General features: G+C 44.7%; 1 protein-coding gene and 1 long non-coding RNA gene across 2 annotated transcripts in view; one reads left to right on the top strand and one right to left on the bottom strand.

The window, feature by feature from the left end:
- Positions 1 to 398: 398 nt before the first annotated feature.
- LOC148339367 (uncharacterized) overlaps positions 399 to 27,167 on the bottom strand; it is a 35,234-nt gene continuing 8,465 nt past the window's right edge. The window contains exon 3 of the long non-coding RNA XR_015842598.1: positions 399 to 710. This is a non-coding gene — a long non-coding RNA (uncharacterized LOC148339367). The remainder of the gene's footprint in view (positions 711 to 27,167) is intronic.
- Positions 8,141 to 25,974, top strand: LOC148339368 (vasopressin V2 receptor-like). The gene is made up of 6 exons (XM_088291876.1): positions 8,141 to 8,487; positions 17,351 to 17,730; positions 19,526 to 19,771; positions 19,874 to 20,020; positions 21,371 to 21,875; positions 24,033 to 25,974. Exons 2-6 carry the CDS (start codon positions 17,353 to 17,355, stop codon positions 24,230 to 24,232), a joined length of 1,476 nt encoding a protein of 491 aa, XP_088148002.1. The 5' UTR covers positions 8,141 to 8,487; positions 17,351 to 17,352; the 3' UTR covers positions 24,233 to 25,974.

The raw sequence follows: 27,167 nt of genomic DNA on the forward strand, positions 1-27,167 counted from the left end.
TTTTTACTCGGCTGGTAGTGAATGAGTTGAACAATCCTTAATGTTATTCGTTTGATTTCATGACGAGCAAGCATGTTTGTCACTTACTGACGAAATGAGTGAATGCAAAACAAAGCGCAAGTGAAGGTGCCGGTACATCGCAGACGACTTTTGGCTTCGTACGAGATGTCTCGGAAGACGTTTTACTGTTTAAGAATTGCTGCTTGGTTTACGCTCGTCTTTGTCATCTGTTTCCTGTCCTCTCTGCGGCCTCTCGCTTTGTTTGGAGGACAAGTTTTTTTTTTTTGCCCACTCTTTCATTTTTTTTCGGAGGCCTCTTACCGATGGATGCCACTGAAAGATTTTCTTCTCTGGTGCAGCAAATGTGTTGAAAAGACAGAGAAGAAAAAGACATCAGGTCAGGTCTAGTAAACACGATTTTTCTTTTTCCTGAAGAAACCATTTAGACAAATTCGTTTGGAAATCAGAATTCAAAGAAAGTAGCAAATGAAGGTGAAATCAAGTTGCTGTTTCATTTCGCTCCTCCAATTGGAACCACGCGAAGCCATCAATCAAAGAAGGCGGCAACAAAATCGTTTATCTGCCCGCCAAGCCTCCCAGATCTGGAATCTCCTCTGGAGCCATCGAGAGCAGGAAAAACCGGATTTGCCGTCGGTGAAATTTAAAAGACACTCGGAAGGCATCGGACATGGATTCGGTGTATGAGCATCCTGGAAAAAGAAAAACAAGCTTGGGGTGAGGAACCGGACGGATTAAGCAGAAAGGGCAAGAGCGAGGAAAATTGAAGGTGTGCGCGTGTGCGTGGGGGTGGGTGTGGGTGTGTGTGCGTGTGTGTGGGGGTGTGCGTGGGTGTGTAGGTGTGTCACACACAAAAGTGGAGAAGCAGCGATGTCTCGTCGAAATAAAGAACATGATCATGCGAAAACAAGCCAGTGAGCATGTGATCGTTGTGCGAGGCGGTGTGTGTGTGTCCGTGTGTGTGTGTGTGCGCGTGTGTACCCAGTGTGTGTACGCAAGTGCAGCATGTTCCCATTCAAATTGGAAGTTTGTTTAGAGAAGCGAGCTTGCAGATGCGGACGTGTTGAATACAACTCTGTGCCTTTGAGTGCTCGCCACCATTAACTGTCACAGTCAACTTTTGTTTTCTTTTTTCTTCTTCTTTTTGCTCCACTCGTTCAGGTCACTCTACACGGAATGTTTATTTACGCGCTGCAGAGGACCGGGGAAATGCATGTGCATTATTGCATCATGTGCAATCAAAAAGTCTAGCGTGCGCACGCTTGTAAATGCCGAGAGGCCCCCGAAAGCCATCGCCCGCCGCATCGGAATTGGATTAAATGTTTAAATGTAAACTTTTTCCATGTCACGTCTTATTTGCTGCCTCGGGTTAACTTTGTCCAATACTTTACTTTCTTTGTGCTTTTGGGAAAGCGGAGTGGGGGTGAAGACGCCCACTCATTCCAAACTTTTCAGGGAATTTTTCAGGGGGGCCGAGCGCAGAAAAGTTTGAACTGAAAAGTAAAGATGCTCTGTGCCAGATGACAACTTTGTAGCTCATTTTTTATCCCAAGACCCCGAGTCAGGTCAGACGGACGTTTCAAAATCGAATATTCCATTCGATAAGAGTAGAATCACATTATTTATAGATCACATTCTTACAGTAATAATGCGCAAAACTTAAAAGATACTTCAGAAATATACCAACAAGGCATTGCTTGCAATGCGGCGGTCAGGCCGAATCCTGGCACCTCCAAAGAAATCACTTTCACCAGAAATGAAAAAAAAAAAAAGCACGTATGTTTAACCATAGACAGTTAAAGACGTCAATTTGCTCATTTGCAAAAAATAACACACACACACACACCTGTGGGGGCTGACCATTAGTGTAAAAAAAAAGGAAAAGAGATTTTGGCCCGATGCCTGCGCTGTATGTGCACGTAAAGTGCCCATTTGACGTTCACTCAAACGTACACGCAAACGCTCAAACATCTTGCTTGTTAAAAAATGTTTCTTTAAAGAAGGCTTTAAAATTTCAATACCTGTTACATTCTTTCTTAGATGTGGAAAGATTTAAAGGCGACTTTTAATAACATCTCAGTCCCTGCTCTGTATGAATACACTTTTGTTGGCAACAAGCAGTCGGAATATTTTGCCAAGTAAGTTGCAGAATTGTTTTTTTTTTGGTTTTTAAACAAATTAAATTATGGAGCTGCCTCCCGTCGAAAACAAAAGCAGTCCGGTAGCCGAGTGGTTTCATTTGGTTGTTTGCGACATCAAACTCTTCTTTAATTAGCAGTCAACAACACTTGATACCTGCGGACGAAACGGAGGGGCCACATTGTGTACAGTGGGGGGGGGTCGATGGAAAGCTATTCGCTGACATTTGCTGTGGGGCCTCTTTCAGCAAGTCAACTATGAGCCGAGCATCTTTTGAGTCGAGGGAAAATGGGAGTGGAGATCGCTACCAGATGAGCTGCAGCTATTTGTTTAGAGAGCTCGGCCTGAATCCTGAAATATCTCCTCCTCCTCCGAAAGAAAAAAAAAAAAATGGACTGAATGAGGCCGTGCTAAACACACTGGAAGAAAAGGATGAAAACTTGCAGCTGGCTGAAAGAAAAAGAACAAATTGAAAATGGAAGCGGATCAATCGCAACTGAAATTGCAAATCACACTGAAAGGGTCATGGAGGAGGGACACGAAGTTTCAGAATGACGTGTTCGAAAATCCGACGGCAACATTGAGTACAATCAACCAAGCAACGTTCGTAACGGGAAAAAAAAGTTCCTTCAGATGTCTTTGTTCTTATATCATGATGAAGGTCAGACAACATTTTAGTGAAAATGAGCCTCAAATTTAAATTACAATCGGGGCGGCATATAAAAAAAAAGAAATATTTGCACATTTTTTGCTTGGAGAAAATGATACAGTTCACTTTATAATGAATGACCGATTGTTATTCTTTTGTAGATGATTTTTGTTTTAAACTGTGCATAGAAGCAAACTATATTTTTTTGTAGGAACATTAGCATGGGACAAAAGTGAGGTCAAAACCACATTAGCTATTTTGCCGGCTAAATCATTTGACTGGTTAGAAAAATGATTATCATCGCAACTTGTCATGTTTTTAGCCTCAAAATGTGCAGAGTTCTTTTCGTCATTAAAATGATTTTGAAAAGTAGTCTGACGGCTCTTGCTAGCCTTTATCGGCACTCGCTTAGCTAGCAGCTAGCCATTAGCTAACAGCTGGAAGCCGATTATACATTGGCAGCTTATTTCAAGTTTTTTTTTTTTTTTTTTAGCATCCTTCATTAGCGATTGAACGTGAGATGACAATGAGGAACATAAAAATGTTACTTCACACACTAACTGTGCAGTTAATAAACATTTTATGATGATGAGCGTCTGGACTCCAGCATGAATGATGGCAAACAAAATTGTTGTCGATTGAGAAATGTTTTTTGGAAAGTTAGCCAAATGGCATGTATGGAAAAAGCGAGCTCCCCCGCGGAAAAAAAAGGAGCGAGCGCGTTTCGCCGTGCACATTGCAACATCCTCGGAGTGGGTTGACGTCATCGTGCGAATGATGATGATGATGATGATGTTTATTCATCTGCAGAGTTGGAATTGGCTTGAATGGGCGTAGTGTGTGAGGAGCGGGAGATCAGCGTGCGGGGCCAGGAAGCGCGAGGAAGAGGAGGCCGCCGAAGATGGCGTGAATAGTGCTCTGTGCGCCACGCGAGACTAGAGAGGAGTCGGCGCTTACATGGCCGTGCGGTGGCCGCCATATTGCCCGTCATTTCAAAATTATTTGCAAGTCATGCACTCACGCTTTGCGAGAGTTCTCATTCTTGCATTGTTGCGACGAGAGGGCGACTACAAGTACATTTTAGGACTCTCTTCTGAGCTGGATGGAAAAGCAAAAGAGGCAACAGCGTTTTTCTATTACACAAGGCGCTTGCTTGGAGCGTCTCCAACTCAACGCAAGTTGCTGTGAGGAACGCACGCACTTGGTGAGCACCGATTTATCGTTGGTGTTGGGACTCCGATAACACGCATTTTTTTTTTTTTTTGCATTAATAAAAAAATCCTGGGGAATCGAGATTATTCTACATGGTTTTACAGAAAAACTCAAATTCGACACCAGGTTGGTGCAGTATGTAATCTGATTACAAAATGTATGGAACGAACACATTCCATTTTTAGGAGGAAATATTTAGGCAAATTACAGTCACTTTTGGAAATTTGGATGATTAGAATTTTTGTTCCATTTGAAGAATATTTTTAAACATTTTTCTTTTTTTTGTCAAGCCGACACGTGTGAATCACGAGTTGCCGTAATGCTGAGGGGGGGCGCGTGTGACCCTGGGAAAAATGCTTTTTTCCCCCGCCATACTACAATAAAATGTAATTACACATCCACTCCACTAGTTGGCAGTGGCGCTCTCCTTGCCCATCGTGTGTTTTAACTCGACGGTGTCAGTTTGTTTTGCAACAAAAAAGCTATTACTTATAGTTGCAGCGGAGTGTGCGTTGTGTGGTGGGGGTGTGAATTGTTTTCTTCTTTTTTGGGGGGGCTGGGGGGGGGGCGAACAGAAAATAATTGAGAAACACTGTCTTAAGTGCTGCTAAAAGATTTCAACACTAACAGGTTTGAAGATGTGAAAATGCTTCACAGTTGAGACCATTTGTTAAAAATGAATAAAAAGCAATATGAGGTATTACGTCGAGAAAGTAATTAAAATAGTTGCTCTACTATTCCATATTAACATTTCAATACGTTGCAAACAGGAGTTAATGCGGCACTCCGGACAAAATGTGGCATTTCTTTTCATTTGTGGCCACAAAATTAGCAAATAGAGCACACGAAATACAGATTTGTAACTTCCAAACTACTTCATTGCCACGAACGAGTATCGTATGGCCACAAATTTGACAAACATAAATGAGCATTTCAAGTGTGTTCACGATGAAAAGGAGACAAACGTGGGTGTTGTGTTCCATGCTGTCCGATGGAAGTGTCAGTAACGGAAGGAAGGAGAGTGTCATTTGAGTCGAGGATGTGAGGTAACGTGAGAGGTGGAAGCCATCTGGAGGATTTAGGAGCCCACAGAAGAAAGTACAAAAAGGAAGCTGATGACCTGGCTCAGGTTGAAAAAAAAGAAGCCACCCGACCACACGTTGTTTGTCGATCAATTTCTTTAAAACGGTCGTTGATTTTTCATGGACCTCCGTCCCCCTCCTCGATCTCGTCCAAAGTCGACTCTGGCTCTCAGATGAGACCCGCGTGACGATAAGTGGTGTCACCTGTCACATGAACGGAGCACTTTATTGCAAAAAGCAAAGATGGACAGCGTCATTGGGCAAACGCTTAAATGTTTTTGATCAATGCAAAGACAACAAAGGAATGCGGCGTCGCAGGAGAATATCGGGATAGAAGCTCGACTTCAAAGATTCCACGACGCTTTTGATCAGATGCGGTTTGCGGCACGTAATGAAGAATTACAACTTGCACGATCAACAACTCGAGAGCGCACATTTTATGCGTTCCAAATGAGATCATGACCGCTTGCGACAAAGCACATACGTTTGCGAGCTCGTTTCTCGCTCATGGCCGTTTAATGGAGTGAGAAAAAGCGGCAAGGCTTCTTGAACACAACACCAGTCAGCACGAGAGAAAGTCAAACGTCGTTCGCGCCAGCGACGGGAGAAATCATCCACTCGTCGAAAATAAAACATGAAAACGGAACACGCGCGCAAAACGCAAGCTGTCCGGGGCTAATGTGACAAACTAATTTCGTCGACAACATCTTCACTCATCGCAAACTCAAGTTTATGACACCTCCCATAATTCAATTGTTTAACATTCAAGAAAAATGAAAAAGAAATAAACGTTTTCTGTCTGCCAAATCACTCGACGCTAGCCGCTAGCTTGCTAGCATAGCCGTCTACGTACATCTTCCATCTCCGCAGTGGAATTATGCGACGACTCCCAATGAAATGTTGCCAAAAGTGGCTTCGTGTGTCACGGTTGGAAAGAAAAAGCGGACGCTTCAAGAACAAATACGAACCGAGGCAAGTTTCAAGATAACACGGGAGTAGAAGCATTAGCTTGACGCTCACCACAAATGTTTTACAGTTTGGACTTGCAATTGTCATCATCTCAGGCAAACATCACGCTGCAGCCTGCATGAAAAATTAATCCTTCATAAGTACTTTGTTCTTTTTTTACTTTTTTTGCGACACTTCATTTGAAAATCGGACCGAGAAGGAAGTTGGTCTGAAATCAGCGCGCTCATATTTTAGGCTCGGCGCTGAACTTGAAGAAAATGAGCGATCACTTGCATTGAATGGCAAACAAGTCACTTGTGTTCCCTCCCACAACAGCGCAAACGCCCCCGTTTACCTGCGTCCGTCCGACGGGGAAAATACCAAAAGAAAGAAAAGGCAAAGTGCGCTTTGTACTCGACTTGCATCGGGCACAAAAATGAGGCCCCAAAACAAGCCAACGCAAAGTGGAAAAAGAAATAGCGCCGCGGATGAAAGTTGCTCGGGTGGAAGTTAAGCATCTTATTACTGACTCGGCACACGTCGACTCACGCGAGACGAACGCGTCGGCGTAATTCACGGCTTGACTGACAGCAAATGGATCTCTCAGATGTTCTCTGGTTTGTGTTTGCGCCAACAGGTGTTGTGCGCCGGGCGCTCGTCAAGCCAAGTCACGGCCTCGTTCGTTCAAAACGGTCAAAACAAAGACAAATGACTTTGCCTCTCCCTGAACATTCCACTCCAGCTCAATCCCAGTTTTTTTTTTTGCGGAATGCGACTGGATGCAAAGCGAGCCAAGAAAACTGGAAATTTGGAAAGTTGATTGAAGGACGGCGCGAGTACACGCTCGCTGATTGATGGCTGAGTGTTGTAATCTCATCGCAACATCCGTTGTAATTGTCCTGACTTCGGATGATTGACGGAAGCGTCGCCGCTCGTCGAGGAAAACAGCTGTCACTTTCATTTCTGCTGGAAACATGAGGGAGGAGGGCCTGCCGGAAATCTCAGAATCAAAGCCACTCATATGTTAGGATAGTTGAGCTTTTGATCTTGGCGGAAATGAGGTCGCAAACGGTCACAAATCTGTGGGGTTTTTTTGCCGACATTTTGGTCTGACAGACGACGCTGGGGACAACGTCGGAGTTCAGCCGAGAATACGTGAACGAAAACTTACAAGTTTAAACCTGAAATACACAAAATGACTCTCCCATTCAGTTTCATATCTTTGCAAACTTTGCTTTCGCTTACCCTCACCATGGTCTCCGCTTAAAAATAAATGTCTTATACATGATTTGATTTCAAAACGTGGCGAAGACTTCCCACCGACAACCCAAACTAAACTCAACTCCACCCTAACATACAAAGCTTGACTCTCAGTGAAGATGCATCACTTCAACATGCTTCTTTGCTACCAATGACGGTACTACTTTCCTATTTAGACAAGACGTTGGCGACATCGTCTGTTTTAGGACATTGCGGAGAGCACAAATCGTGGTGAGCAGGAACACACAAACGGGAGGATTTGCGCATTGTCGACCGCCGATGTCGAAAGTGACTGCAGAGGTTGCCCCCTAGTGGCGTAAAATTATTGCTTGCGCAAGTGGAACAGAATCGTGCCACGAAAGAACAGGCCTGACATTGAATGGGGGGGACAGACTTTGTTTTTGTACAGGTCAATGTCACCACCTGCTGACTCAACCGAATGACATTTGCGCATTTGTGGCTCGCGGTGGCAAACGGTCACTCGGCCACCGACAACAAAGAGCAAGACACGAGAGTGCCCAATCCAAAGAAAAGTGGCCCAAATGGCTTGAATGAGGGAAGGGAAGGGAGGCGACCCCCCCCCCCCCCCCCAGAAGCAAACATTAACCTTTATTTGTCCCTAACGTGAGTGAGTGAGCAGCTCACCTCTCTCGCCCGCACTCACACATTCGAGGTATGTATGAGAATCTCAGCCTTCTTGGACTGCCTGCGCACTCGCTCCACCCTCAGCCCTCGGGGGCAGGCTTGACCCAGGAGGGGGAGGGGGGGGGGGAGCACCAGGGGGATGTGGGGGAGGCAGCAGCTCAAATTCATTTGCACTGCTGCAGCACAAGGCGGCAGAAGGCAGAACACATTTGCAAGAGCAGGAAGAAGTGACAACACGAGACGCCGGGACGCCGCCGCCGCGGATTACAACATTTGGTTCATTCCGATATGGGCAAGGACACGTAACAAGAGAGACAGACAACTATTTTAGTGGGGGAACAAAAAAAAAAATGCTTCCATGAAGGTGCGGTGACATTTGTGCTCGTTGATTTTGCATCCAACCTGCGTCCGAGCAGAGGCACCTGATTGTGATTTGGATTTTTTTGGGATTTTTTTAATGCTGACGTGGATTGACCAATCTATTTCTTTCTTCTGACAACTCTCACACAATTGCACAGCCAAAGTGGATCATACGTGAGTGTTTTTCATGTTCCCCCGCCCTTGTTGTTATTATTATTATGATTAATATTACTTTGAGTCTCGTAAAAGTCGAAATCCATTTGTGGTTACGCACAGTTCAAGCGTTTGAGGATCAATGTGCGTCATCTCTCTGCAAACAAACAGCTGAGGTCTCCATGAGACACACACACACACGCGCCGCTTTTACGGCACCTTTATTAGCGGACTAATCATTCAGCCTTTTATGCGTTGACTTTTTTTTTGGGGGGGACACCTCACAGCTCTCACGGTCAAGAAACCGGTGTGCAATTCAATTAAAATTCCAAGAATAATTCATGACACGCTGTTTATTTATCGTGTTGTGGTCGTCACACGATGAGAAAAGTAAGCAAAGTAAAGAAAAGTCGCAAAACGTTTGTACTCAAAAAGAGAGCTTTCATTCAATCTAATTTGTCGGAATAAATGTCATTTCGACTTTGACCTCCGACTTCTAACGAGGAGAAAACTGTTTTGAAACTTCACTTGGATTGATACCGTAGACTTGTGGTGAACGGAAATAAGAAACACTCCAATTCATGGAATCAGGATAAAAATTGTTTTAGGGAAAAAAATTGGGTTGTAAAAGGGAAAAGTATGTTTATCAGAGATGAGTGATAATGTGTTAAATGGCAGAGGTCCCCAAAAAAAAAAAAAAAAAAAAAAAAAGCTTTGGAGTGGATTAGACGCGCGCCAGGAAAGTGTCGCTTGATTGGTGTGAAGCGCTGAAGCATGAAATGTTAATGGCCTGTAAATGACGTGAGCGCCAAAGCTTTGTCTCGCAGCTGCGGTCACAAAAAAACAAACAAGAAAAAAAAAAAAAAAACGCCTGCGCGCGTGCGCGAGGACGAGCACAGCAAGGTGAGAGGCAGCGTGTGCGATGCATCGCGTCTTGAGCGAGTGCACGACTTTGAGATTCAACATTGTTTGGTTCAATACAACTCTGACAATCGATATAGGACTTCAGAACATTCAGGAAGACATTTCCCGTGAAGACCAACAACATATTTTTTCATGAAAAAAGTACAAAAAAAAAACGGGCAATCTTGATTAAATGCGTCATCATTCGTAAAATGATACTTTTTCTTAAAAGCAAAACTTTTCCCTCCCCAAAACATTTTCTCACAAAAAATAAATAAGATACTAATATTCTTATAGCAATTTTATTCTTGTATAAACAGGGGTTGTTCTTGTAAAACTGTGTCTGGTCTAATTAAAAAAAAAAAAAAAAGCCTGAAAAGGGAAGTCAAGCCCACAAAATGATCTGCCTTCACCGTCAAAACAACATTTAGGTTAATCTTGCGTTCATAGAATAATGAGATAAGCAGCAAAATTCCATCTAACTGCGCGCATGGCTGTAGTTTTCATCCTTTTGGAATTTTTTGCAGACACACACGTTTAGAAAAAGGCACGGGTGCCGTTGTGGGAGTGAACGCTGCCGTATATCAGCAGAGCGAAGATTCTGTCTGCCTGCGCCAAAATGATGTTCCGCCACCTGCGCCACAACTTCGACCTGCTCCAAGACGATCTCAAGCCGACTTACCGGTCGATATTGTCATGAAAACTTTTTTAAATTGAATGTATTGCGCATGATGATCTGTACAACACGTTGGTAATTTCATTTGGATTTTTCACTTCAAAACCGGTTTGCATCTTTAGTGACGCAAACCGCACCAGGCTTCCGATGATCATGTTCAGTTTGTCCTGAAACGAGGGCACGAGTCGCGTAATGGCGCAATTTCAACGGAAGCAAACGCGACAAGTGCGGTCGCCGCCTGAGTCGAACGCGTCCCTTTCAAAGGCGCAATACGTTTTTTCCTCATTTTGCGTATGTGGACGTTTGTTTCTTTGACACTGAAGCCGAAGGAAAGTATATTTTTATCCCGCACGTGTGCTTGCAGCACTTTCCAGATGGAGGAATGGCAATTCATCCCAGGAAGATCTTCAACGTGTCGACTAAAACAACACACAAATGTTTGGCAAACATTTGAATGACCCAGTCCAAGAATTTACATTCAACACTGGGGCCCCAGAGGGCTAGTTCCATTAATCATTCGATATTTTTAATACCCCCCCCACCCCCCCTCAAGTGTTTGGCAAAATCCAAAACAAGCACAAAGGGGCTTCCTTGGTTCATCACCATGAGGAAAAAAAAATCTTCCATGTTGCTTCACAACTCCTCTACGATGAAAAGTTTGTTCAAAGCACGTGTTGCTGGTTAATGATACATTGACACCGTATCACCCCCCCCCCACACACACACACACCAAAAAGAGTCAACTTCCCCAACGCTGGCATACTGGCGGGCTGTATTGTGGAAATAGACGTCACTTGTTTGCGCCTGACACAAAGTGCAGGTGGCAGCGACAATGTGGGTGACTAATGAGGTGTGCTTCCACATCATGAACATTTAATCAGCTCTTTTGCTCTGACAGTCAAAGAACAAATTGTTGACTTTTTTGACCCACATGATGCCGCGCGTCCGATGAATAATTCAGCCGCCGATCGCCGATGACCCGCATTCATGTGTAGAACGTCCACCTGGCGTGGAAGCGCCTCGTTTTGCGTACGCTCGCGTGTTTGTGCTGCATCGCGCTCCGATTTCGTCTAACGTTGCGTTTCAAGAAAAAAAGCTCAGTCACGAAGGCTTGACGACGCGCCGGTGACTCACCCTCGGTTATATCGCTCAACCTGTCAATGAAGTCTCATGCCATGCTGACAGCAACGGCAACACAAAGCTCGCCAAAAAATGGACCTGTAAGACCACCTGAAAAGTGCGAGAGATGAAAAGCTGTTTCAGGTCAAATTCCTGCCGGTCGAGTCACATTCAACGGCAGCGTTCCAAAGAAATCAAAAGAATTTGGTAAAATAGTCGCTATGACTTGACAGTAGAAGGCAACATGAGAAATATGAGCTGAGAAAACTCGGGCCTCGTCTTGTGCCTCGAAGGCAAGAAACCGGGCCAGAGGCAAAACAACCAATCAGAGAGACAGAAGGTGTGACGCTGGGCAGGCCAATCATTTTCACGTCACCTCCACATCACAAAGATTTAGAAAGTAGTGATAGACCGATGTGCTTTTTTTCAGGGACGATACCGATACTTCGTAGTCATGTAGGCCCATAACCGATATTGGAAGCCGATAAATAAATAAATAAAAACTCCAAAACTTGACGTAGTTTAAATGCCTTTAAGCCCGTGTTTATTCAACAACGTTTTTAGATCTTAGAAAATAGACAACTTGGTTTTAAAAGTCTAACAAAAAGTGCCTGAAGCTCCGAGGCTCAGCCGCATGTCTTATCGTTCAATGAAAACAAACACCTCTTTTAAGTTTACTCCGGGAAATAGTGTTCTGTTAGTTGACTGACATTTCAAATTTCCCTCTCCCATTGAGCGTGTGACTCCAGATGAAAAAGCAAACAGGCAGCTGCCTGCTGATTGGTCCCTTGTGCAGTGGGTAGCAGCCAATCAGATGGTGTTGTGGGCGGGGCCAATCGGCTTCTGCAGGCAGCGCCACAAGCACAGCAGAGAGCGAGCGAAATGTGCTGCAGTGAGACAAAATAAAGCAGCTTTTCATTGATCGGCCTTGAAAGTTAAAAGAAAAAGGACGATAATTGGCAAAATGCCAAATATCGGCCCTGATAATCACAATTAGAAAGTAACGAATATAGTTTATCTCTGTAAGTAGGAGAAGGTGAAGACTTTTGGTCACAATTTAGAAAAATTAATATTAAAGTTACTGAAATATAAATGAAAAAAAAACCCTGGTCAAGTATTTGCATTTCATTACTTCCCTCGGCAGTATTTCTGCTTTCAACTTGACATTTATCATAATCAACGAGGCACACATTGAGATGGGAGATGGACTGCTTGGAATAAAAATGAAATGAAGAAGAAAAGACTAAAAAGGCCGCGCAATTTTTAGGGAAGTCCAAATAAGCAGCGTTGCCTTCAACTTCCACCACACTCCGTTCCCGCGCGGACGCTTTTGACTAAATAAATACTTGGGCTCAACTTCCCATCATTTGCAACATTTCGCAGTCATTGCGAACACCAACACGTTCACACGATTCCAAATACAGCTTGAGTGGAGTCGTGCAAGTTTGACCGGACGGTTTCGGCGAGTTGATGGTGTTGGGCTGGTTTGCATCGTTAGCCGATGACGTCGTTTTGTGGGCCCCAAACGTGCACAAGCTCCAAACAGGACTGATGCGTTGAAAGAATCTCTCCACCACTAATATTTCCTTGCGCAACTAAATTACCTGTTTGACTCCTCGAGCCTGAGGCATCGTTAGCGAATACGCCAAGCGAGGAGAAGACGAGGGCGACACGGAAATTGATGGCTGCGCCTCTGGAGAGATACATGAGGAATGAGCGCACGCCTTCATTAATCTAAGGGAAAGTTACGGACAGATAGGGGGGGGGGATAAAAAAATAAGAGAGCATGCATTGTGGCACGCGTGACAACCGAGAACGATGTCTGCAGTCCATCCAATCAATTCAATTTACTTTCAAAACGCTTTTAAAACAAACAAAAGTGCTGTACCAGGAGAAGAAAAAGGACATTAAATGAATTTAAGGAACAAAATCCTCCAAAACACACAAAGACAGACTGTTTAGAGAAAATGGATTCTTTTTTTTTTTTCAATTTTTTTCTTCATTAAATCGGAAGGACAGAAAGCATGCCCCTAAAGTAAGTGCAGGCGGCGTCGATCAGCTCCAATCGAGCGTTGGAGACATTTAAGGGAAAACAAAAACAAAACAAAAAAACCAACACGTTCAAAAGCCCAAAAGAGTCCAGTTGCGTCAAATCACCCGTTGCAGATTAGCATGACCTGGGTGAGAATATACAAGAAAAGAAAAAAAAAAAAAAAAAAAGAATTTTTTTTTAAATATTTAGCAAACACTTTATTTAAAAAAATAATGTGATATCAAAAAGTAAAAACATGATTTATCCAATTATTTTATTTGTCTGTCAATGTGTTTGTAAATTGAATTTTGACTGAATGCATTGTACACGGTTCAGTCCCGACGTGCTGGTTTTGTTGACGTTGACAAAAGACTCTTCGCAGTTTTGACAGGTGTGAGCAAAAAGTATGCCCCAGTTGCAGGCGGGAGGCACGAGTTACGCGATGTCGGAATAAGGAAATTCAGGCACGCTTGAAAGTACGCTGCTGAATGTACACAGACGGTTGGGCGTGGCGCTAAAGACGCGTTCGGAGGCAATTTTTGACGTTTCGCGAGTTGGTTCATCACATGCTCGAGGGCCCATTCGTGGGCTGGACTAAAATCAATCTCCAAACTTTGTTAATTGAACCTTTTTTTTTTTTTTTTAATTTGTCACCCCCCCCCACCGGGCCGGACCATTCCGCCCAGATCTGGCGATGGCTTTGATTTTCTGACATGCAATGCATCACTCAGAAATAGAACGCACGTAACGAAAATCGGTTCCGTTACCGAAAAGCCCACACAATACATTAACAAAACTCTTACCGACACAAAATAAATCTCATCCATTCATTATATAATGAAAGTAAACGTGTTTATTGTCAAGCTGACTCTAATGGCAGCTTACATTAGCGCCAAGTGGCGAGCTGCCACCCGCTGGTCACGTGTGATAGCGTGTTTTATGTGTGACATGATTGGGTGATTTTTATGGTAAACATGTTGTTGTGGAACAGTGTTGTAAAATCAGATGTTCATTCAATTTAATTTAAGAGGGATTCACCTCGTAATGAAACATTATTTGCTTCCAGAAAAAAAAAAGAAGAATTAAAAGTCAGTCCCATGCTGATGATATAATGGGTACAAAGAATCCTCTATAGGGTAATTACAGGGAGGGGAGCAAGATTGCAAGGCGCAAAGAAGAAAGGCCTGGAGTTACCTGGATGAAATTAAAACCTCCTTCAACTTTAATGCTAAAAAAAAAAAATAGCAAGTCTTTCACGTATACGAGTCCCAAAAGGCCGTCTTAGCCAAACACTGCCATGGCGTGCCGTAACGACAAAAAATAGCAAGGGCTAAGAAGAACATTTCATGTGAAAGGACAGCTTTTAACGGTGATGTGGAGGAAGATTTTACAAGAGATGATTGCCATTCTCCACATCTCATGCGTGGCTCCGCCTTGGTGCGGGTCAATGAAGTCCATCTGGCACGGCTTCTCACGCATTCTTCCGTCAAAGTCAGCCTACGACACTTGACAGTATGTCACGCGGCGCTATTAGCGGCTAATTGGTCGCCGGGTTCCCAGTGGGCTAGTGGGAACGTCCGTCTAAAACCAGAGCACTTTTAACGCTCTATTTTTAGCCAAGCAGAATCACAACTGGGTATTGGAGGTGTTGGTGTGGAGGCAAAAAGCCAATTTAAAAAAAAAAAAAAAAAAAAGGGATTTATATTCAAAAAGGGCAAACGAAGATCATGGAAAAACCAACATACTCAATTAAAGTCTCCCAAAAAAGAAAGTTCAAGAGGGAAATAAATAAATTCAGCACAAAAGGGAAAAAAACCCCAACTGTATTAACTTGTTCACTGCCATTGACGGGTAAAGACGTCATAAAAGTACATGCACGTTACCCGGCAGTGAGTGAGTTAACTGCAAGACGCAACCGAGAAAGACTGACAGAAAGCAGGAGAACTTAATATCAGCAAATTGAGGAGCCAGCGAGCCGCAATTGGACAAGACATGAGTAGCTCCAGGGAGTTGATTGGTTGACGCTAAGCAACACAGCCGACGAGAACCGGTGGAAACCAAACGAGTTGGCATGACGAGGAAAAAGGAAAAAAAATGAAAGGAAAATCATCCAAAAACAGATCACGACAAGCAAGACGCACGCAAAAGCAACAGCGTGTTGCGAACGTAAAAAAGCTACGGCGACATCTTCAATCGTGGAAAAATTCAAAACAAAACGTGGAACAAAATGGAAAATCGAAAACTATTTCAGTCAAAACTTGAAGAGAAAGAATTGATCAGTACAAAACAATACGACTCGAGTTTGCGTTGTGCCGACGACTGCAAGATTTCAATGAAGGCCGACTGCACTCGTCCTTTCGACTCGAGTTTCTGAACGAAGCCACTTCAAGAGAGTAATTGATAAAAAAAAATTTAAAAAGTCCACTGCTACTATTTTGACATAACGGTCACCCAAGCGTGAAACGTAATCAAACGTAATGTTCACAAGAACCAAATCAAAAACTTCCGATGGAAGCACGTTGTTACCGGTTCTGTGAAGCACTAAATGTTGCTTTCATTTATTTATTTATTTATTTTTATTTTTAGTAGGAAAGGTCGATTATAAATAAAGCATTGATTGATTAATTAAACCAAACCAGCCGAGCGGGGCAGTCCGTCCTGGGACGGAACGGACAACGGTTCTGCCCTCCGGCCCGGCTGGGCGCCCATTTTTGGGGTGGACTGGTGACAAAATTTAAAGAAGGTTTCCATTAGCGAAGGCCGGAGGTTGATTTGAGAGACGGAAGAGTCATCCGCTCGATTGCCGCCAGCGGGAGACGCATCGCACTCTGAAAAAAAAGCAACCAAGCGTCATTTTCATCCTCCTGCGCCTTTCTTATCTTCATCTCCGACCGTTTGACCTCATCTGTGCTATTTTCTCTTCCTGACGCTTTTTTTTTTTTCCCACAAACACCGTCATCCTATGTCCTCGGACTCTCGTCAATGTTCGCGTTTATTTGCGCCGAGCCTCCCATGAAGCGTCCGTTCCTCAGATTGTCATGTCATTCCTCTCTTGCGACGTTCAAGCCATTTATTTAGAAGCAAAGAAAAATAAACACGACATTTATTGCGCTCAACAGTGACATGAGGAGGAGAAAGGAAAATGAGACGTACGGCGGGCAGCGAAGGAAAACAAGGCAAAGCAGGAATGCGCCGGGGCAAGCGCGCGATGATTATGTGGAGGCCAAGTGAAGGAATAAAATTGGAGGGATTGAGGAAAAAAAAAATAAAAAAAATAAAAATCTGTCGATCAACCTTGAGAAAATACGAAAGGGAAAATAAACGGTGCTGCACTTGCGTCAAACTGAACGTAAGAATCTGAGACGTGCACAAACACACACACAGACGCTCGGAACTTATTAAAAACTCGAGATGGCCTCGAAATAATCACATGACAGCATGATTGTTTGTCAAATTTGACAAAGTCGAGGCGGCAGCAAATACAATCGCTGTCAATATATGGCCAATATTGGATCATTTTCAGATGGACTGGAGGGCAAAGGTCACGACTCTGGGAAAAGCCAGACAAGACGCTAATCGGGCTCCGTTAACCATACAGTTGCCTTGCTGGGGCTGCACTTAGTCCTCGGCACCTCCGGCGGCATTCGGTCCGCAGACCCGAGGCAGCCGGCAGGTGCGGAGGGGGGGGGGGGGGGGGGGGGGGGGGAATCGACGGGGCGAGGCCGTTTAAGGTTTTGACGACAAACAGAAGTATCCTAAAATGATTCTAAAGTGGAGCCAGTTAAGAGAGGCCAAGATTGGACGGATGTGATCTGTCTTTCGGGCTCCAGTGAAAAGACGAGCAGCAGTATTTTGGCGCGACTGGAGACGCTTGAGGGAGGGCCGGCTGACTCCAAAGTCAAGTGCATTACAGTAATCTAGCCGCGATTCAACAAAAGCAGGGATTACTGTTTACTGTCAAATTTAAAAGCCAAGTTCGAGACTGTTGGCTTTAGATAAGATGCCCTTACGAGGTCGACAGGGTTGAAAGTAGAAGGCGCACTGCGACCGAACACCAGAACTTCTGTCTGTTTTTTCTGTTGAAATACAAGAAATTACGCACAAGGAGAACATTTGCTCACCTCACCGCACGGCCGCGTTGTTTTGTCTTGCAGGAATGGAAAGCATCGGTGCGGAAAGTGAGTGGGACGCTTTAACGCTCGCCTCTGTGGTGGCGACGGGAGGACACAACCGCTCTTCGGCGTCTCCGTTTGAGCTCAACAGCCTCAACGGCTCGCGCGGCCGAGGCTCCTTCTCGGGGCTATTTCCGGAGAATGTCTCCGACGCCACGCCGTACCCGCTGCCCCTGCCCCGGGTGAGGGACCAGGGCCTGGCCCAGGCCGAGATCGCCGTGCTCGGGCTGGTTCTGGCTCTCACCACGCTGGGGAACAGCTTTGTGCTGTGGGTGCTGCTCAGGAGGAGGAAGCACAACGCGCCCATGCACGTGTTCATGGTCAACTTGTGTGTGGCTGACCTGGTGGTGGCCTTTTTTCAGGTGACCTCATCATTTAGACCACCATCAGAATTACAATCTCGCAGCGCTGACGGTTGCATTCCTCACGGGGGACTGTTGTCATGAGCTTCATTTTTGGGTCACTTGACCCATGCACTCGCCATCATTCTGTCCTTCTTCTACTCGGGCTGTCCCTGAATTTTTTTTTTTTCCTAAAAATCTGAATCAGAAATCCCTTTATTGTCATTGTACTCAAGTGTGCAAAGATTAGAATTTTGAATTTTTTCCATTTTTTTTCCTTATTAAAAATCATAGAAAATGCAAAGCAACTTTTGTTTTCATTTTATAAAGTCAAGTAAAAATTTCCCTTTCACAGTTCAAGTGCAAAATGTCTGCCCTAAATCAAATCCTTAGCTAGAAGCGAGTGCCCGATGGCTTGCGACAGGCGGTGGCAGTTTTAAGAAGCAAAAATGTGTCAGCACGAAAAACAGGACAATATTTCAAATTAGCAATGCAGAAAACGTTGCAATTACGTTGCTGGTTAAGTCCGTAACGGGAGACAAAAGGCAAAAATGAGGAGAAGGGCTTTCCAGAGTAAAAAGTCATTTTTTGTTTTGATTCGAGACAAATCAATGTGACGAATCACGGATGACAGCATAATATTTAGAAGGTCAAATTCTGAGGATTTGTACAATTTAAAATTTTTTAAAAAAAATACCTGTAAGTTTAATCCATTATCAGAAATTGAGATTTGTTTGATCAGCAAACAGTTGTCTCGAAATCAATTAATCATTACACCTCCATCATCGATGATTCCTTTTAAAAGACTCAACATTATATTGTGTTACTTTATGCTTTGCGGTGTCCTTGAGAGCCCAGAAAGGATCTTTAAAAAAAAAAAAAATCAAAAATCAAAAATCTGAAGTCATGAGTCTTTTCCTACAAAAGGCAGAATATCACATTCCTCTGTGCTTTCATCCAATGTCGCTCAACAAACAAAAGCAAAAGTGACGGCTTTATCTTCAACAAGACACCACAAGGCCGACTTGGAACGTATGCAAATCATTTTCAAGAACCCGCAGCGGTCCGACTCGCTATTTGGAGATTTCTTGCCAGCAGACATCATCGATGTCGAGTCGCTGAAGCCATGGCAGTAATTAAAAAAAATTGGAATCTTCACCTTCAAGAGTCATTTCTCACAAGTGAGCGTGATCACGGCTCGCCGCTTCCGAATATCAAGTACAAATAAGTTGGAACATTTGAGAGTTGGAAGAAACTCAAAAAAAACGTAAAAGCAGAGCTGAGCACTTGACACTTTTTTGCCAGTCAAACGCCCGCCCTCAGACCACAATCTCCGTATCCTTCAGTCCTTGACCCTCTGGTCTTATTCATAAAAAGTGTCCGTCAAAAAAAAACAACAAAGAGATGCGAACGTCAGAGTTTTATTTAAAGATCATTCGCTGGCTCGAGCCGCTGGGTTTCTCATCATAATCAGCATCACTTGTAGAAGTCGCGCTGTAGCTCCAATTGTTGAAAAAAAAATTTATGGGCTGACCCTCCGTTCTCTCCGTTTGTTTCATTTTCCTCCTCTTCCTCTTTTTCTTTCTTCTTCTCCACAAACGTCCCCAATACAAGGAAGTACGCACAGTTGGTAGTGGCGCTTTTAACGCGTTCGGAGTCAAATCCACCTCCGGCCTTGCTTAGTCTCGCCCTTTTTTTAAAACGCCCCAAAATGGGCGTCTGGCTGGGCCGGAGGGACGGACCGTCCCATCCCGGGGACGGACCGCCCAGCTCTGTCTAAAAGTAATAAAGTGCGTGTGTGCGCGCGTGTCCACAGGTTCTACCTCAGCTCATTTGGGACATCACCGACAAGTTTCAAGGACCCGATTTGCTGTGCCGCTCCATCAAGTACTTGCAGATTGTGGGAATGTTCGCCTCCTCCTACATGATCGTCGCCATGACAGTGGACCGGCACCACGCCATCTGCTGCCCCCTGCAGGCGTACCGCAGCGGGGCGGTCTCCCGCTGGAACACGCCCGTCATGGTGGCTTGGGGCTTGGCGCTCGTCCTCAGCCTACCGCAGGTAAGCGCTCCCAACGCGCGCGACCGCCCGGAGACGCATTTGGAGTGCCGTGAGGTCGTTCGCCAAAGTGACGTTGAGGTCGGTTTGACGTCATTCTGTCAGGTGTTCATCTTCTCGCGCTCAGAAGTGAGTCCCGGCGAGTTTGAGTGCTGGGGCCACTTTGCCGAGGTGTGGGGGCTCAAGGCCTACATCACCTGGATGACGGTGGCCGTCTTTCTCCTGCCCGCCCTCATCATCACCATCTGTCAGGTAAAAGTGCGTTCGTTGGCTTTCCTTGCGACATCCTCCGACGACAGGAAAATTGTTTGAGTATCATCAATCATGAAGACAATTATTGGATGCACATTGTTGGCGCGCTGGCTCGAAATGAAGCCGGCGTGTCTACAATGGGATCAATTACACAAAATGATGCGTCGCCATTTCAAATGATATTTGCCATTTTCAATTATGACGACGCATTTGTTGGCCACATGAATGAAAAGTTGTTTTGACTTCGCGTTGGACACGTGGAAACTGTTATTTTGCATTTATGGTGGGCAGGCCTCCTGGGAACGCCAGTGGTGTCAAACCCTCGTGGGAACGGCCTCGCAAAAGAAAGGAGATTGCAGCCAAACAGAATTGCTGACATTTTTTTTTTTTTGCAGATTTTAGTGACTTTTTCCAAATGGCGTCGTCTCTGCCAAAAGGAAATCCTTCTGAATGATTCAATCCACTTGACTGTTCGGCATTATTTCTTTGACAAAATGCTGCGCATATGCTTGAGCAGACAGACAAATAGAAAAAAAAAATCCATCCCATCAGTGAAGTCGAATGAAGGAATGGGAACAAACACAAACGGTCTCTTGAGATTGCAAAAAAAAAAATTGTTTCGTTCCTCAAATTGCTCGATTCGAAAGATCTTCTCTCATCTTCATTTGGGACGACTCGTTTCTTCAAATTATTCAAAGTAGTCTGCAGAGGAGTCCAAATGGTTTGTCCGTGATAGCAAGTTTCTGCTTTGGAAGGCATCCCAAACAACTCGCAGAGTCATTTCTCCAGGAGCTGCGCCAATGCTTCGGCACGAGACTCCGAAAAAACAAAAACTCAAAAGCAATAAGTTTCAAAAAGGAAGACACCAACAAGGAGCATTGCAAGTTGGAGATGAAAGAAAAGCAGTTTGCAAAGTTCTTTTAAAGTTAATAACTCATGACAGTCAGGAGCGTTTGGTGCTTCCAATTACGTGGCGGCCATCTTGAATGTTTCGGAGTAGCAGACGTCTAAAAGTGTAGCGCAAAAGAAAAAAAAAAAAAACGCAACGGGTTAGATTACTGAGAAATCGTTTGGTGCTTGTGGATGTTTCTCGAGTACATTCAGAACACAAATTAGAGATCACCACAATTGAATAATGTCACATGAAAATGTCTGTGGCGAGTTTACGGCTGACGCCAAAGGGCAACACACGCTCCTCATTTTTTTGGGTTTAATTTCCTGAAATCCTTCAAGAGAAACGCTAAAAGGAAAACTTGCAGCTGAGTCTGGCGAGCGCCCATCCGAAAATTGAGTCCAGAAGTCTTTTGCATGACAAAACGTCTCAAAATGTGCTCAATGGCCATCTTGCAGATAAGAATCTTCCGGGAGATCCACAAAAACATCTACCTGAAGTCGGAGCGGACGGTGATGGCCGAGCTGAAGAGGAACGAAATCCTCTTCCACTTCCGCAGCTTTAAGAAGGAAGAGGAGCGCGCCAGGGAGAGGGCGCGGCGGGCCTCCGGAAGCGCCGCTCGGGCCGGGCAGCCCTCGAAGGCCGAGACCAACAAACACCACAAAAACACGTACGGTAAAAACCAGCCGGGAGACGGCGCGGCGCCGTCGGACGGGCAGCGAGCGAGCGGTCCCGACGGTCAGGAGTCGTGCACGTTCTACGAGGCGGCGTCGGGCTCACCTCGCTGCTCCCTCCATTTGGCCCCCCCTCACCCGGCAGCCGTGCCGCCGCCAAGCATCACCAAAGCCATGTCCAAAACGGTCCGAATGACGCTGGTCATTGTGCTGGTCTACACCGTCTGCTGGTCGCCGTTCTTCATTGTGCAGTTGTGGGCCGCTTGGGACCCCAACCCGCCCAAACAAGGTCAGTAGACGTTTGCATTCACAAACGCTTTTGCTTCTCTAATTGAAACTTTTTAGTTACTTTTGCACAAAGAGACGTTCTCTAAGAGCTGCTTTCAAATCCAACTGTGACACAAAAAACATAAAATATATATATATATTTTTTTTTTCTTTTAATTAGTTGGCCACGCCCCCACACCTTTGGGTGAGTTAGCACAAGGACTTCTTGCATGAACAGTGCGAGCCCGAATGAGGTCCTGAGGCTCCCCATGCAATACGTTGTACTGTATCCCTTTTTTTAAATCCATTAAAAAAAAAAAAATAATCGAAAAAATGTCCATCAAGGAAGACGCAGGTATCTACAGAAAGAGGACATGGGCGAGAATAAAGATTATATGGGGTGATTGTTTTAAAGAAAGGCCTTGTTCAAGTTCGTTTCAACATAACCGGTGCAGTTCGTACGCCACTTGCATATATTTTTTTTTTTACCACAAGCTTGACTATTTCCTCCACGGGCGTGTATGAAATTATAAATATGGTTGGGTATTGTTGTCAAAGACATTTTGTGCACTTGCCTTGGCGGCAAAAGACGAGCTGCAGTCTCGCTCGCTTATAACCCAGAAATGTATTTAATCCTGTCACGGTAAAAACGACTCCTTTCCTGTCCTGCTCCCATTTTGGAGGTCTGCTCCATTTAAAAAAAAAAAAAAAAAAAAAAAAAAAAAAAGTTTGGCGCCGACTCTTCCTCATGGACTCTCCCGCTCCCGTCTTCTCTCGTGACTTTTTGTCCTGTACCGTCTCAATCAGGTGATTGAAGGTAAAGTTGTTTCCCATCCTAACTGGATTTCCGGGATCCGTGAAATTTCCCCAAAATGTCGGCCACTATCATACAGTATCCCAAAATAATGATCTTGTCTCCCAAATTGACAACCGGTTCGGACGAGCAAACATACGTCCCCTGATCTGACGCTCAGGACAAGCAGCAGACGGCCGTAAATAACTTGTTGAGATTCCCCGTGCACAGATGTTTGCAACCTGACCAGATGTTGACATTTCATCAACACTGAAAATTTTCAGGCGGGCAAAACCAGGACTTTGCGCTGCTCACATGCGCGCCTCGTCTTTGTTTTACAATTGACATTTACGTTCGACGAGTCTTATGCAATCCAATTTATTGGAATGCACGCTCACGCACGCACACACACACGTACAAACAGCGTGGATGTTTATCCCTCAGCATTCTCTCTGTAAATGAGTTTTCCCCTCATTTGTTGTCTGCAGTTTCTTTTCTTATGTAATACTTATTAATAGGAGCAAAAAGAAACAGGATGCGACGCTTCGCTCATCGGAAATGTTTACAGAGCGCCGTGTTGTGCTGGTTCCTCAAAAATTGAAACTCGTTGCAGTTTCTTCATTCAAAAAGTAACTCAATTACTTTCACAAAAAGTAAACCGTTCGTGATAAAAGTAACTTTTATTTCGTGACTTTAAAAAATTTATTCTTTAACGTTTCAAATTTTATGTCCTTATTGCATAATTTCGGTGCTGCATGGAACATAATACACCATTTGATGAATTCCATAGTTTCGATTCATTTGCATTGACATCATTATCCTCATTTTAGCATAACGACCTAAACAAACAAAAATGTTTTTGCCTTTCTGCTAAACTAAAGTTGGCCCGGTTGGATGGCCATTTTGGGGGCGAGGTGGGGGGGTGACAATTTAAAAAAAAAAAGGGTTCAATTAACAAAGGTGGATTTTAGTCCATCCCTCACATGTGTGATGTGGTCACGAGGCGGCCAAAAGTTCAACGCAACCGACTCGGCAAAAATGGGCAAACGACAAAATGTGGGGGGGGTCATGTGCGGCGCAAATTTTATGGATAAGGCCGGTATGTCGAGGTCGGAGGGCGGGTGACTGACAAGCAAAAAAAGGGTCAAGTGCCCAGCTCTGTGGATTAGGATTAAACAGACTAGTCGACTAGTCGACTAGCACACCGTTGGAAACGTCCGGCCAACATGGTGATACATTTGTCATTTGTCTGCGCTTTAACTCGACTTTCAGCACATTCATAGAAATTAAAAAAAAAAAAAAAAAAAAGTCGTCATTCATGCAAGGCCGGTCTGTATTTAAATCGAGGAATGCAAAGTGCCTGCACTGATGTCGTGCTGTTTTCAGGAGTGGCCTTCACCATCCTCATGCTGCTGGCCAGTCTCAACTCGTGCACCAATCCGTGGATCTACACGGCCTTCTCCAGCAGCGTGTCCAGAGAGCTGCAAAATCTGTTGCACTGCGGCTCGCGCGCCGGCCGCCGGGGCTCGCTGCCGGACGACTCCACCGCCACGCACACCTCCACCACCAAGGACAGCCAATACTGACGGCCGCAATCGGACAAGCGCGCGTCCTCGTCTCGCCCTCTGGAGAACGGCGGTGGGCCGCTCCCGCCAGATGTTGCCAGCGACAAATGACAGCGAGTCGCCAACAGGAACTCTATGGGGGCCGCCTCCACGCCACCCGAAAGGGAGCACGTCAGCGGAGGTGTCGGCACATGATGGAATGCGCCGCGACGGCGTGCGCGGTGCGACTTGGCTTCAGCCCAGCTTTTGAGTGCCACAGAAAAAGTTACGTCGGCTGAAGAAGAGAAGGAACGCAAGCCGCGAATCACGGCGGACGTACTCGAGGACAAAGGGCGAGCAAGCAGAAGGGAAAGATGGCGGCGAGGCTGCCGACAGACAAGTGGCGGTGTTGGTGGATATTCCGCAGCAAAACTGCAGGGCGAACTCCGATTCATGTGAACAAACTTTGTGAAATCAAAGCACGTGAATTCGAAATGGCTGAATTTAGATTCACTCAAGAGCAATCCAGTTTTGCAGAACAAGTAAGCAAGCTGGACAGAGGCTCATTCAAGAGCGCGGCGCTGACTGAAACACACACACACACACACACACGCACGCACACACATCCACCCAAACAAACACGACTCCGACGAGGCAGGTTTGGCCTGCAAAATGAACAATCCATCTTTCCGCAAGCCAGCGGGACACAATGATGTGTTTTTATTTCATGCACGCACAGCACGTGAAGTTTTCAAAATGAGCTTCCGGACTGCGAAACGCTCAGCAATATTTTGCCGAAGCAACAAGAGGAAACAGTTCAAAACCATTCCATGAACGGGAACAAATCCCATGAAATGTATTTATTTAAAAGTGTTCACGCGCGTGAGACTCGATGCGCAATGTCAACGTTAACCGGGGACGTTGGTGTGGTTAGAAAGTTGCGTAACCTGTCGGGAAGCGCGCCCACCAAAGATAAGCTTGTGGACGTCTTAACTCAAAAGGACATTTTAAGGGCGTCGGATGAAACAAAAAGTTCAAACCATTCATGCGTTGAAAGGAGGCCAAGTTGAAAGTGTTTGTGATGCCCACCGACACTTTTAGTGCCCCCCCCTCAACCTCAGCCCGTCTGGCCTAATCTGGCGCTGATGTCAGCCATGTTATTCCCGGCGCCGCACTCACCAGAGGCGGGCTTGTGCGTTCTCTCGCTTGCCAGCGCTCCTTCATTCTTCTCAAGTTTGCTCTACTCTCAAGGTTTGAGTCATGCTTTCTGCCCATCAACTGCTGACAGACATCAAGAACACTTACTGTGATTTTTTGTTTTTATTAAAGTATTGCTACACAATCTCCTGAGAATGCAAGTCGATGTGTGTATTAAATTGTGGCAAATTGGACGGTCACAGACTGGGGCTGAAGGATTTTAGGGAAGAAAAGAAATTTCCTGATAGGTATTGCAATTTCGAGTGGATTTTCAATTTTCTTCACCATATACAGCGGCATTTACAAACATTACAGAAAAGGCCATTATAACATTCCAAATATATAAAAGCTATTACTGCAATAATGCAAGGACAATAAAGAGGTTTTGTGAGGGGGGGGGCAGTTCTTTCTCAAGTTTTTGCCCTCAAGTATATAATTTTGTATTTATGCGTATATGAAAAATCATTTTTTTAAACCTCAAAATGTTTTACATTTCGTACTAATGTCCATAAATGTCAGATTATGTCAACAAAATCATTGGCCCTAGCAAAGCTAAACTGATTAAAAAGAATAACTTTGAGACCTATTATTATGTTGATCTCAAAACTCTGGAGGTGCAAATATTAGCAATGAGATTTCAAATATTTAATATTACGTTTGCCATCAGACCTCTTCGTCATGATGACGTCACCCGTTTCGGACTGAGAGCGTCTGCTAAATTGCTAATGTAGCCGTCGTTTTATTTTATCTGGAGATGCGTATTGATTGAAATACCACATTTCTGTTCGTATCTGTTGGCTCTCCGTCCTAACGCGATTCTAAACAGACTTCTGTTAAAAGTTGACTGTACACCTAAGCACTTATTTGGGGTCTTTCCCGACTCCGTATTTCACTTTAGCGATTAGCACGCTTAGCACCTCCTCGTTCGCCTCCTCATTTAAAACGCTACTTGTTAGCATGGCCGTTAATTTTTTTTCACCACGGAGGAGATGATCCGCATCACGCAGCTCCTTGTTGCTGCTGTCCACCGTACAAATAAAGTCCATACTGCCAGGGCACAAGATAGCTTAGCTCCTAGCATTCAAGCAGCAGCAAAATAAATTACTTCCGGCACTTCGGCCAATGCCTTTTATTTTATTTTTTTATATATAAACCACTTTACTGCTGGGTTAGTGTGAGCTGCTTCTCGAGCAGGGTGCACAAGAGACCTTTATAAAAATACAAAAATTAGCTTTGAAGATCATGAAATGGCATTTTCTGGGATCGTGATCCTTCAACCCGAGTCACAGACTTGAACACAAAAAAAACCCACAACAAGCACACAAAGGCTGTACTCACACTGCAGATTCAAGTGCCCGATTTTGACACCGCCCTTCCCCCGAAGTGCGACATTTTTTCTTCTCACACCCCGCTGTGTTCCGTCTTTGTGCTGCACCCCACACCGAGAATCAGACGCAGGCACGTAAATGAGAGACGTCAAAGTGATGAATCGTAGAAGTGAATGCAGCGTAAACAAAAAAAAAAAAATCCCGTTAATGTCAGCGTGACTGTCGGAATGCGGTGGCATGCTTGTCAATAGGATACGTTCGAGGAGCGAAGATGAAATAAGAATATCGAGTGAGTAAGATTGAAGTGAGGGACGAGTCCGTGCGGGCTGAGTCAATGCTACGGGACATTTCCTATTTGTTCTTCTTTGTGTGCGCTCACTGCCTTGTGTTAACACTTGTGCGTGCAAGTTGGTTCAGGTGTGCACTCAAAAGTCAACACAGAACATTTATTT

The sequence above is a fragment of the Idiotropiscis lumnitzeri genome, chromosome 3 (genome assembly GCF_059441095.1).
Source record: "Idiotropiscis lumnitzeri isolate Australia: NSW breed Sydney's pygmy pipehorse chromosome 3, RoL_Ilum_1.0, whole genome shotgun sequence".
NCBI lineage: Eukaryota > Metazoa > Chordata > Actinopteri > Syngnathiformes > Syngnathidae > Idiotropiscis > Idiotropiscis lumnitzeri.